General features: G+C 39.3%; 1 protein-coding gene across 1 annotated transcript in view; it reads right to left on the reverse strand.

Moving 5' to 3' along the window:
* Window positions 1-11,574, reverse strand: part of PDE1A (phosphodiesterase 1A, calmodulin-dependent) — a gene marked incomplete at its 5' end in the record, with an annotated part of 48,610 nt that overhangs the window by 4,798 nt on the left and 32,238 nt on the right. The window contains 3 exons of the mRNA XM_010161887.1: window positions 2,224-2,499; window positions 10,377-10,561; window positions 11,150-11,270. Coding sequence (XP_010160189.1) covers window positions 2,224-2,499; window positions 10,377-10,561; window positions 11,150-11,270 — 582 coding nt within the window. The remainder of the gene's footprint in view (window positions 1-2,223; window positions 2,500-10,376; window positions 10,562-11,149; window positions 11,271-11,574) is intronic.

An 11,574-nucleotide genomic window follows, 5' to 3' on the forward strand; every position in this document is an offset into this window, starting at 1 on the left:
GCAGGAAAAGGCAGAGCTTCTAGTAAAGGAAGGTTTGGAGAAAAGTCCTTTCTGTTCCATTTCATTTCCCAAGTTCTTTTTCAGCAGTTTAAGATTTTCAGGCACAGATGTTTAGTTTCAGTAGAAAACACTGTATCTCTATACCAAAACCTGCTGTGGCAATCAGCAGCGAGATGTGTGCTGCAGAACCTACAGTGGCTCAGACGTAAGTTTGGGAATCCCAGTAAGACAGTATTGGCTCATCACTCAGCCTCTAGAGTGGCCTTAAAAATAATTTTCTGCTCCTCTTACTGTGTGATTAATCCCTTAACGTAGTTATGTCTCCTGCTATATCTCCCCTTTTTCCATGACTTGTTATTAGCCCATGGTTTAAGTACCACTGCCTCTTCAGCGATGCCAGAGATGAGCAATGTCCTCGTATGAGCTCTCGCTTTTAGCTCAGGACCTTACCAATACTATTTATTTCCACAAAATAATTAATCTCTTATTTCTATTTCATTATTTATCCGAACTCTTTTTGAATATTGCCATCTCTAGTGAGGGAATATCTTTGGATCGGTGGAATTCATGTTATTAAATCTATTTTACCACCTTCGAGAAAAAAAACCAGCTTCCAGATCATGTTTGCTTTCAGAAACAGACAATTACAAACTCAACCACTTCGTACTTTTCATAAATTTGCAGTTTGAAGTGCTAAAATACAAGGCATTCTGTAGAAAATCCCCTGCCTTGGAAAATGCATGAGATTAGCTTTTTCTAAAATACGAAATCTCTGTTCTTATAGGGAAGGTGGACTACAAAGTGTGGCAAGCCAACAGAGTGCACCAATTGCATGCTGAGTTATACCTGACCTCTCAAACAACATTTTTCTTGGTCAGCCATCTAAAGACCCCAAGGACAGCTACACCACAACTGCCTTTGGCAGAGTTTGAAAGAGAAAAGATGTAGCTTTTCCTACTGTGTTCCTCATTCAGGAGATGGGCAACCTTTATAAGGTACTTAAATGTCAAGTTGGGCTTTAATACAAAAACTGGTGCAAAAAATACTTGTCAAAAGACAAAAATGTCACAAAAATATTATTAGACAACTTCAGATGCTGTGAAAATAATTTTGGTGTAAATATTTTGATTCAGGACCCTAAATTAACCATCTGTTATTTCTGATGGGAAAAACCTGTCAATAAAAGCATGGAGAGCTGGAATGTGGAACTCTAGAATAAGTGGGTGTGCTCCATAAAAAGCATTTTTGAGAAATATGCCAAGTCATATACTTATGTCTAAGCTAAGCCTTACAAGCACTTCAGTGTTGCTGCTCAGACAATGCCATACTCTGGCACAATACTGCAAGGTTCCCCGTCATAAAAGCGTTAATGAGTTTAACATCTTAATGAAAAGCGAGGAAATGAAGTATCATTGTATGCCCTGGTTATTCTTATTACCTTACAGCTTGTTCTAACAATAAGCAAATTCAGGAAATAAAATGAAAATGCAGTGTCTTTCTCATACTTTGGTAACACTTACTCCTATTGCTTGGGCATCTTGCCCTTGATTCTGTTTTACAATCTCCAGATACTAAATCATAGGTGGTTTGTGATGGAATACTTAGATTCTAAAAAAATATTCTGACATTATAGGGATTTTCTTACTGTTCTTTTTGTCCTACAAGCTACAGTTGTGAGACTGACCTTTTCAATTAAGAGAATGACAGTCCCATGCATACTAGAGTTACCAAACTTCAACTACTTAAAGTTAACTCTAAAATTCACATTACAAAATAATGATCATATTAGGTGCCTAAACTAAGAGGGGTGCATTTTAAGAGGATAACATTAATTACCTATTCAAAGAGAAAATGCTAGACAGTTCAATTTTGAAAGTTTACCTCATTCTCCAATAGCAAACTGCTATTTAATAGGAAATACACATTTTTAAATAACTTTAAAATCATTCTTCCAGTTCAACTGAAGGTCTTGGTATATTACTAAATACCAAATATCAAGAAGAATGTATTTGTTTATGTCAAACAGCTTTTATTTGATGGTTTTAGGATACTACTGTTCCTATACATGCCTGAAGAAACTGTCTTACGCTGGTGGTTCGTGTATCATCTTATTTCAATATTTTACATTACTGTCAGTGTTTGACAGGGAGATACCAGACACAGCTGCAGCTTCGCCCTGGACAGCTTCATTGGATTGGCTGGTGCTCTGTGATGAAGTATTACCATTCAGTGGGTCTGCATTCTGTGTTTCTCGCTGGGCATCGGTGGGATCTTTCTGGTTCGGATCAGAGTTAGTGCATTTTTCTGAGTTGGATTCATCACTCAGAGGACTGTCGAAAGAGACTACTTGTAGGACGATGGATCTGGGAGGACAGGTTGTACCATCGCTTCCCTGACTACTCTCATTTTGTATCCTTGTTGTCTCTTCCTGTAACTGTGCATCTGTGGAATTTCTGCTTTGGTCTTTTTCCTGTTCACCAACATTTTTCACAAGTTCTTCTACAAAGAGGGAACAAAATATGTGAATTAGATAAGGACATGCCACAATTGTTTGATTTCAGAGTAGTGACTGACGGAGCTGCACAAAGGAACACTCTGAACACTGACCTTCTGTGTGGAGACGTGCACTGGTGTGTTTAATATGAGTCAGATTCCGCTCCTGATTACACTATGGCCACTGAACCATAGTGGTCCACTTTCTGGTTTGATCTCTAATTTGTAACTCCTTTTTTTTTTGTCCACAGGACAGAGCAAGGAGCCTCATCAGACATACTGTAAATGGAAGGATGGGAGCAGGAGGACCCCATGCTGCAGGCACATCCCCCAGCAGTGGTGTTTATCACCACAGCACTAGGAGGAGCAGAGCTCATCAGTTCTGCAACAGAAAAAGGGCACGGAGCGGAGCACCTTGCTGGGGATGGGGGAGGCACCAGAACTAGAAGGAAAGCCCTGAAGGAAGATGGCCTACCAGCCTGGAAAAGTCTAAAATGTCAGCTAGTACAGAGCTTCAGCAAGAAAAAGTTCTAGAGGGTTACACACATGCAATCTAGTACTGCAGCCGTTATGGCTATGGCACATACAGGATGGGAAGGAAGAAATACAGGGGAAATTGTGCCTCAGGGGAGAACAGCTCCAGGACAAAATAATGCTTGTGGAAGGCTCTATTCTTTGCTCTATTGCTGAGGCTGGGAGAACCGTACAAATGAAATGGCCCAGAGTAAAAGGAAACACAGCTGAGCAGCACAGAGGGATGGTACCAGGAGGAACTAGAAGATGAAGAAAACAGAGAATGGAAAACTTGTTGATGGAGGATGAAAAGTTTGATAAAAAAATAACTGTACCATCTTTATGGAGCCTATTTGCCTTGCTATAAGAATCTGTTTTGTAAATTCAGATTTTAGAATCTGTATACTACTATAGAAGATACAAAACACTACCAATTTAAAAAGCGAAAGCATTGCAGTTTGAACAACGTCTCCACAAAACAGCTGCATGATACTGCATTAAATTTCTAACTTGTCTGTGCCCACTTTATTAAGGAAGGAAAACAAGCACTCAGACATTTATTGAGTAACTCTGAAACTCTGGTTGTGAGTGAGCAGTCCAAATCCAGAACAAAAGTGATGGAACAACAATTGAAAGACAGCCCAGACTGTCATCACATTTCTACCACAGTCAGCATCTGGCATCTTCATCACCTCACTTTTCAGAACCCAAGGAAAGTTCTCCCTCAGGTAACATTTGGCCTGTGAAATGGGGCAGAAAAGAACACCTCCAAACCTGAACTTATGTGCAGAAGCATGGAATAGTTAAATAATTTCCTTCTTTTGTCAGCTCTTTACTTCCTGTCATACTTTAAAAATAAATCAAGATATTTCAAATTTGAGTAGTTTATAAATTGTTAAGCTTTTTCTTTATAAATTGTTAAGCTTTTTCTTTTTTTTTTTTTTATTTTTTTATGAACTTTAGAGACCTGCTTGTTTTGGACTCCAAATCTTCTGAAACTCGGACAGGTATTTTTTTTCTTGGTACTGTTTTTTTCTTGGTACTGTCTCTCATCTATGAGAGAGTCTATGCCCTGACTTGTTTTGCTCCACTCAGCTTCAATCCCTGTGGAATCCACTGCCAAAAAGATGACAAACACGGGAGTCTTATGGTACATTAGCCACTTGTGGAATATGCTATATGTGTTAGAAAAACACAGATTTCTGCTTTCTATAACAGCTAAGAATTGTACTCTGCATTTTACAGGACCTTTATACTGTACATCAAGATTGGCATCTTCTATCATTTCTGCCACACTATCACTCTGATGAAACAGAAATATTTAACAGTCTTTAAAAGGGTCTGAGTGACCAAATAACTAAAATTCAAGCAAAGCACTGCTAAGTTAACACTAGTGTTAAGAGAAGCAGAGTTGACATGTTTGATCCCCCGTGCTCGACAGTAAGATTTGTAATAGATACTGTGACAGAGCCTCTGCTTCCATCCAGCCAGGAACTGCCAGGACCCTCACCCTGCACTGGGCTCCTGGGTAGAGCACGTTCATTGCTGTGGCCAGCGGGAGATGAGGTATGTTAAATGAACAGTGTAACTTGGCATTTGCAACTCTGATAATATTTAATGAGAGTAAATAGATGAATAGGATTAGTAAGTTTAAACAACCTTCTTGGCTCTCTAGAAAACTCACTCATTTTTGGGAAGGGGTTCAGTTAGGCACTGAACAGCTGAAGGATTATCATATCCTTTTAGATAAAGGCAGACACAAGTGTGTTGTGCAGTGCAGTGAACTCAGTGAACTCGTGTTACTGTTGCTACTGGTTTGGCTTTCTCTGTTTTTACTTGGTAAAACTGCCTGGAGCCAGGGCTCTTTACATATTTTCAACTGCTTGGCATTGTTTTCTTTACAAGAACCCAAGAATTATTCAGCAAAATGTGAGTTCCTCTGTAAAACAAACAGCTTCTCCTAACTGGTCTGTTAGGGGTGACTCAATCTTATGCCCCTCTTCTGTACTTCTGGGCCATTTCTAAACTCCTGCCTTAAATCACTAAACTTCATGAGAAGCAACAAAAGTATTTGACAAATAAACATGGTAGAACTGGTGTCTTCCTTCCTTTGTGTTTAGGCTGGGCTGTTGGCAAAATAACTGTAATGCATTGTTGTGTTTGGAAAACTCCCAGGAGTCATTAAGGCGATATCCAAATTTCAGAATAGTTGAAAAGTTCTGGTACTTCGTAATTTTTCATCTACAGAAAATGTGATAACCAGGGAAGGTGACTCCTTTCCTCTCCCCTTTTCTTCAGCTTCCACACTTCTTTCATTAAGTCACCTTTTTTTTTTTTTTTTGCTTAATAAGTCTCTGAAAATTGAAGCGAGCTCTTTCAGTTCTATTTTTTTATTGTTTGCTGGAGTGAATGGGAACACTAAATTCCTGCCAGCCCAACAAAGGAAGGAACTGCACCTTTCTACAAGACATGTTCTCACATCAGCCATTTTAAACAGAAGAGGAACAGAACAGCAATAAGCATAAAAAATTTGTAGAAAACATGAGGACTAATCCTGCTGCCCCTGAGGCTCCCAAGTAAATTTAAAGGCAAGTCCAAGAGTTCTCAAACGACTGTGATCTTTCCCAACCAACCTGCCACTTTCAAACAGAAGAATACATTGTAGTAACCTCAAACAACTGTGATCTTTCCCAACCAACCTGCCACTTTCAAACAGAAGAATACATTGTAGTAACCCACAGAGTTATTTAGATACTATTATTTTAATAGCCATTAAAACTTTTTACTAAAAGGTTTGGTTAAAAATAATTTGTGTTCACCGTTTCCTAGGGTGGCTGTAGGCACAGGGTCTTGAATGCTGGGACTTTTGGGACTGGTGAAGGAAGGGACATGCTGCTCTGAGCCTACTAGAGGGAAAAAGTGGCATAAGTCATGGAGTTTGTCACGTGCAGAGGCAGGTCAGCTCTCTGGTGTATACTTCAGGAGGGTATACAACAGGTTTCATTATCAGGTTCAGTTATCATTCATTGTTCCATGATTTACCAGATATCCAATACAAAATGTTTCTTGTTCCTTTCAGCTCAACCCATTCATTGCACTTCCTCAGACCACGGTGAAAAATTCTCCTTTTCCCACTATTCTTAACACTTCTCTGGATTAGCTCAAAAACTGCTTATGACCTAAACGTTTTAGCACTGCAGTTAAAATCACTGCCACTGGTCCTACATGGGTCTCCTTTAGGCCCCTGAATTTATTTTTCTTGAGCAGATTAAAACAGTCCATTAGGGTAGACTTCATGTGCCAAGCTGTCAGTCGGTTTCTGTGACTGCCACACATGTCCTCCCACCACCCGCCCTTCCTAGCTGCTGCTAAATCACATTAACATGCTATCAGACCATCACTCTCAGATTTTCATATTTCAACAGCTGTTACTCTCTTCTTATTAGTGAGTCTGCAGAGAAAATTCTTCAGACAAATGGAACCAAACCCTGTGGTTATTGTGACTACAAGTACGCAGGATTGAAAGTGCCCGAGGGGGGCCTGCAGGTACCACGCAGAGGTCTTTCAGAAGAGACATTTGTTATTCGAAGTTGGTGTCCATAGAATAATAATAATAAAAAGAAAGCTCATCGCTTCTCAAAAGATGCAATAGTTGTCATGTTTTTAATATTTTTACTATCAAAATTAAGCACAGGACAGTGAGAGAGCCTCTTTCAGCCTCACATGTTTTTCATCCTGTCCTGATGCGGTCAGTCATCCTAGACATACACCTTCAAGCTGTGCAGCACAGTGCACTGCCAAAAGGTGTTGGGGACAAGGTTTGCCACTGATCACTTTCCATACAAATAATGCAACCCTTATTCAGGTCCTGTAACAGTTAATTCTTCAGAAGAGTTGCATAAGCATAAAATGGGAACAACAAGTAACACTGCTGTCGTATTACCCTGGAGATGAACAATGTTGGCATGCTTCAGTGATGGGCCCATCGGACTGGCAGCTGGGCCCTTGGTCTGTATGCTGCACCCCCTCATGTTATTATGTGACCTGAGGTGAGTGTCCTAAGCTGTCTCTGAGTCTTTTTGCTCAACTATAAAGTGAAGCTAATGATACTTATTTATCCCTGCAACTTTATTTACGATGATGTCTACTGAACAGATGGTAAGCATGATTACTAGACCATAGCCTTTTACTCTGTTTAGAGTACCTGAGCTTGATGAACACTGACCAACTTGATTAGTAAATCTTTCCACAGTAAATTAGGAAACTAGTAAAACATTTTCACATATCACAATAAGCATGAAGGAATAAACACTGTATTTTTAAAATACTAAATCACTGTGTTACAATTCCTCTGTGTTCTAAGAACTGCATCATGAAGGATGTCACATGATATTTAAAACTTTCCCGACAACTTGTGTGTTCCTTACAGCTTTCTCAGTAGGTCAATAACCTCCAGGCTTTAAAAGCCATTTAGCAAACATTTTCTCTAATGAAACAATCTCAGACTCATCTGGGTATCTCTACTCTCTATTTGCTACAACAACCACAATTGCAAATAGCAGCAGCCTTCACAGCCATGTGTTGAAAAAAGCATGGGATGAAATGGTCTCTTTATCACTGTGTTGAGTTGAACAAAGAGAGATTATCTGGTGATTAGGGGTTTGGAATATTAATTAAACATCAAGGCTCTCAAATTAGAATCCCAGATGTTTGATCATTATGGTAATTCCCTGTTAACAGCATTCCCTGAAAGGCCTGAGAAACATTCCTCTAATTCTCCAGTGGTGAAAGGTTGAGGACCCTTAGGCTATCCAAGCGCTCAGCTCTGCTGCATCAATTATACAAGACATGGCCTTTTTAGCAAAATGGAGCCATCTTACTTAGGAGCCTTCTGTTAAGGAAGCTCCCAAACAGCTGCCTAGGTAGATAAATGCTTTTCTTACTAACACGGGCCTTTCCAAAACAAAGCACACTGTTCCTTGCCCAAGATGCTTGCTTTGAATGAAGTCTCAGCAGCAGCTACCTTTCAGGGAGGGGTAGCACCAGTAGCTGTGTCTGCTGCATCTCCAGGAAAGCTGCCCTGCTGACAGCAGTGTCAACACGTCTTGGTCTCCTGCTCTGGCCTGTCTAGTCATAGGAGTCAGGCCATCTTGCTCAGCCCTCCTTCACCTCTGGCTGAGCTGCCTCTGAAGCAGTGATACCTGCATAGTCTTATCCTGAAAAGGTGAGAACCTGGAATGAGAAGTCATGCTCAGCAAATTATTGTCACTAGTTTCCTTTCTATATACTTGTGCATCTGTATTACTACATTTTATAGAGACAACTTCCATGTCTGTGCTGTATTACCAAATGTATAGCGACAACTTCTCCTGAGCCTGTGAACTAATCTGGGAACAATGTCTAGTGTTTGCAGAGCCCACTGACAAGAATGCAGACGGTTCTTTTAACAGCACAAGTACTGTTTGTCATAGTCGCCTCAGGAAGTGTGTTTGGAGACCTACACTAACAGCCAGCCTGCTTACCACTGTGGCATACTGCCCTCATACATGTGACCTCCTCAGGGCACTCAGCTCTTTGTGGTTTGTCATACTTCATCTAGCTAGGAATAATGATAGTGCTAACATCGCTCCTTTCACCTGGCAGTGATTTACCCCTGATATTTCTTCCCTCAGCACATGTTCCTACTATCATATGAATAAAACACAACTTCATACATATGCCCAGAGCAACCTAAGGACTTTTTATCAAGCAACAGTCAGAGAAGGTAACAGGAGATCCAGACAGGATGGAACAAACTACCTGAGGTTCAAGGTCTCTGGTTATTCATTTACAAATTTAGTCAAACTGGAGCGCAGTCTGAAAGGAATTTCAAGTGGAAAGGAGATGTTATTTTAATATTTTTCATTCTTTACTAGATACTAATTTTGCACAGCCTGATTAAAGATTTTCAGCCTTTGCAGGGTGCAGCTTTGGAGCAGATATACTGCTGATCTGAACCAGTTGGGGAAGATTCCTTCTCCCATTAAGTGACAAGGAATTTATGTGCTACTTCAGACAGTGGTACCTCACAAGGTTCCTCTAGAATCCGGCCAAGTACCCTGAAGATCTCTATGCCATGTTCCAGTCAACTGCAGATGTTGCTGCAAGCAGTCTCTTTATAGGCACCTTTTTCAATAAATCTGTTCATTGCTCTCACAAAGGTTTTGCAAAACAGATCCAACCACAATCACACAGAGCAGATATTGTTCATCAAGTTCTGGCCTCAACACCAGCTATTTCCACTTACCCATCAGTTTTCCTAATGTACATCCTACTGTAATTCCATAACCCTGTGCAGGAAATACTTAGACATACTTCATTAGTAAAGTTGATGGAAGAAAAGAAGGGCACCCTAGAATACAGACAACTATAATCTCAACAAAGTCCATGGAGTCTTGAACAATAACAGCTCTGTTTTTCACAGTAGAAATCTTGCCCAGAGTTTCCTGGATCTTGCTGGGCGTCACATTCCCTGCAGTCAGTATCAGGTCATGCACAGAGAGACCAGTCTCAGCAGTGAAACACTATACTGAAATATTCCAGGTGCTTACTCGGAAACACCACAGACTGTGGACAAAATATTCCTCAGTGCTATTCACATAACCTGGATCCAGGTTATAAATTGTGTTCAACAATTATCAGAAATCCTTTCAGTCAGACAACTGTAATCCCTGACAATTTTCAGGTATGGCTTATGGCTTGATGCGGGTTTGGCTTTATTAACTATCAAATGGAAAATGAAAAGTCACTTTTTGCCTTGTTTGGGTCTAGCAGATGCAGTGATAGTCCAAATCTTTAGATCCACCAAGTCATTTAAATAATTGCCTACGGCATATTCCCAAGAATCCTGCAGTAGTGAATTTTGTTCCATACAGTAGGGAACAAACAGCATTTCTAATAGCTAATTACAACTTTTACATTTCTTAAGAAATGTGGCAGCACACGCTACTTTGAATTGTTGATTTTGACATTTAAAGCAGATGTCAGTATCAGTTATGATTAAAAGTGAAAGAATGCACATTTCTAAACCAGACCTCTAAAGATAAGCTGAGCAGCACAGAGCCTTATTGTATTTTAGGTCCTTTCCAACCTAAACTATTCCATGATTCTATGATTCAGCGTGCTACAATCTCCTCTCGTCCCCTGATCAACTACATCTCTTTGTACCTCCTGGGAGAGCAAAACAGGACCGTCTAAACAAACATTAAGACATAAAATATATTAATACAAGACAACTACATATTTTTATAGGTTGAAGGAAATTAAAAAATTAAAGTTGGGGGGATCTAAGGGAGTAACCTATAAAAACATTCCACTTTAGTATATCTTACCTTCTATTGCTAATTCTTTCCATCTTTCTTTGTTTGCTTGAATGATCTTCATCAAGTTGTCCTTAAAGCTCGTTAGGTCTACAGTTGCTAGAGAATTTTCTGTGTGAGTCCCCCCATCACTTGCACTTTTAAAACTGGGTCGTCTTTGTGCTTCAGCATTGCTTACTGCTCCCAAACTATTTTGGCTGCAGGAGGGAAAAGACCCTGAATTATAAACACAGTCAGGCAATTTTAATTATTGACACAAACAGTTATTTTGAATCAAATTCCTTAAAACCTATATGCAATGACTAACTTGAAATAATAGTTTTCACCGAGAGTGCTGAGATAAAAGACATTTCTTCAACTCACGAAGCTGTAACCTGGGACTGATTCTTACTGACTTTCTTTCAGGGTATTCTTGAAAAAAAAAAAAAATGTGGCTATTGCAAATACATACCGCTGCTAAAAATGGCTCAAGATAAGAAAACTAGGAACTTCAAGAATGTATTGAAAAGATTATAATCAAAGAAAAAAATAATCAGATATGTTGTCGATAATCAAGTTTATATTTTATACTTGCGTATTCTGCTTGTTACGGTGTTTTTTTTTGTTTTATATGCACAATCGTCCACAGTCAATGGAGTAATAGCATATTGCAAGTACAACATACCACCACACGATGGCAGTACTGTCCAGCTATTTATCTTATTTTCCATCTGCTAAAATAATTGCGAGACTTACACTATGATGTTAGTTTATGGTAGTTCAATAACTAAGCCGTGTATTCATACCTGGATGTCCCAAATGCAGGACTTTCAGATTTTGATGCTTCCTCTATAAGAGGCATAACAATTTTCTCCATTGAGTCCGTAAGAAGAGAAAATGTTGGTTCTACAATGAAATCAATGAAACCTAAAGAAGAAAAAGAAATAAAATAATATTTTACATTTCAACAAATCTAAAATCTAAAAATAAATACTTGACTTCAAGCTGATTTTCTGACTGTGTCTTGATTCAATATACTAGATACCACCAGTATAATCCTGAGGAAAATAGCCCAACTAAAACCAAAAACACCTGAAGCTGTAGAGATGTAACTAGACATTAATAATTATAACTTTTCATTCCTATTGCTTGCAAATTTTATGCACTCCAGAACACACCTGCCATTTGAAATTAATATTAATTATTGAATAGAAAGGAAGCTACTGCTGAA

Source organism: Eurypyga helias, unplaced genomic scaffold (genome assembly GCF_000690775.1).
Source record: "Eurypyga helias isolate BGI_N326 unplaced genomic scaffold, ASM69077v1 scaffold7382, whole genome shotgun sequence".
In the NCBI taxonomy this organism is placed as follows: Eukaryota; Metazoa; Chordata; class Aves; order Eurypygiformes; family Eurypygidae; genus Eurypyga; species Eurypyga helias.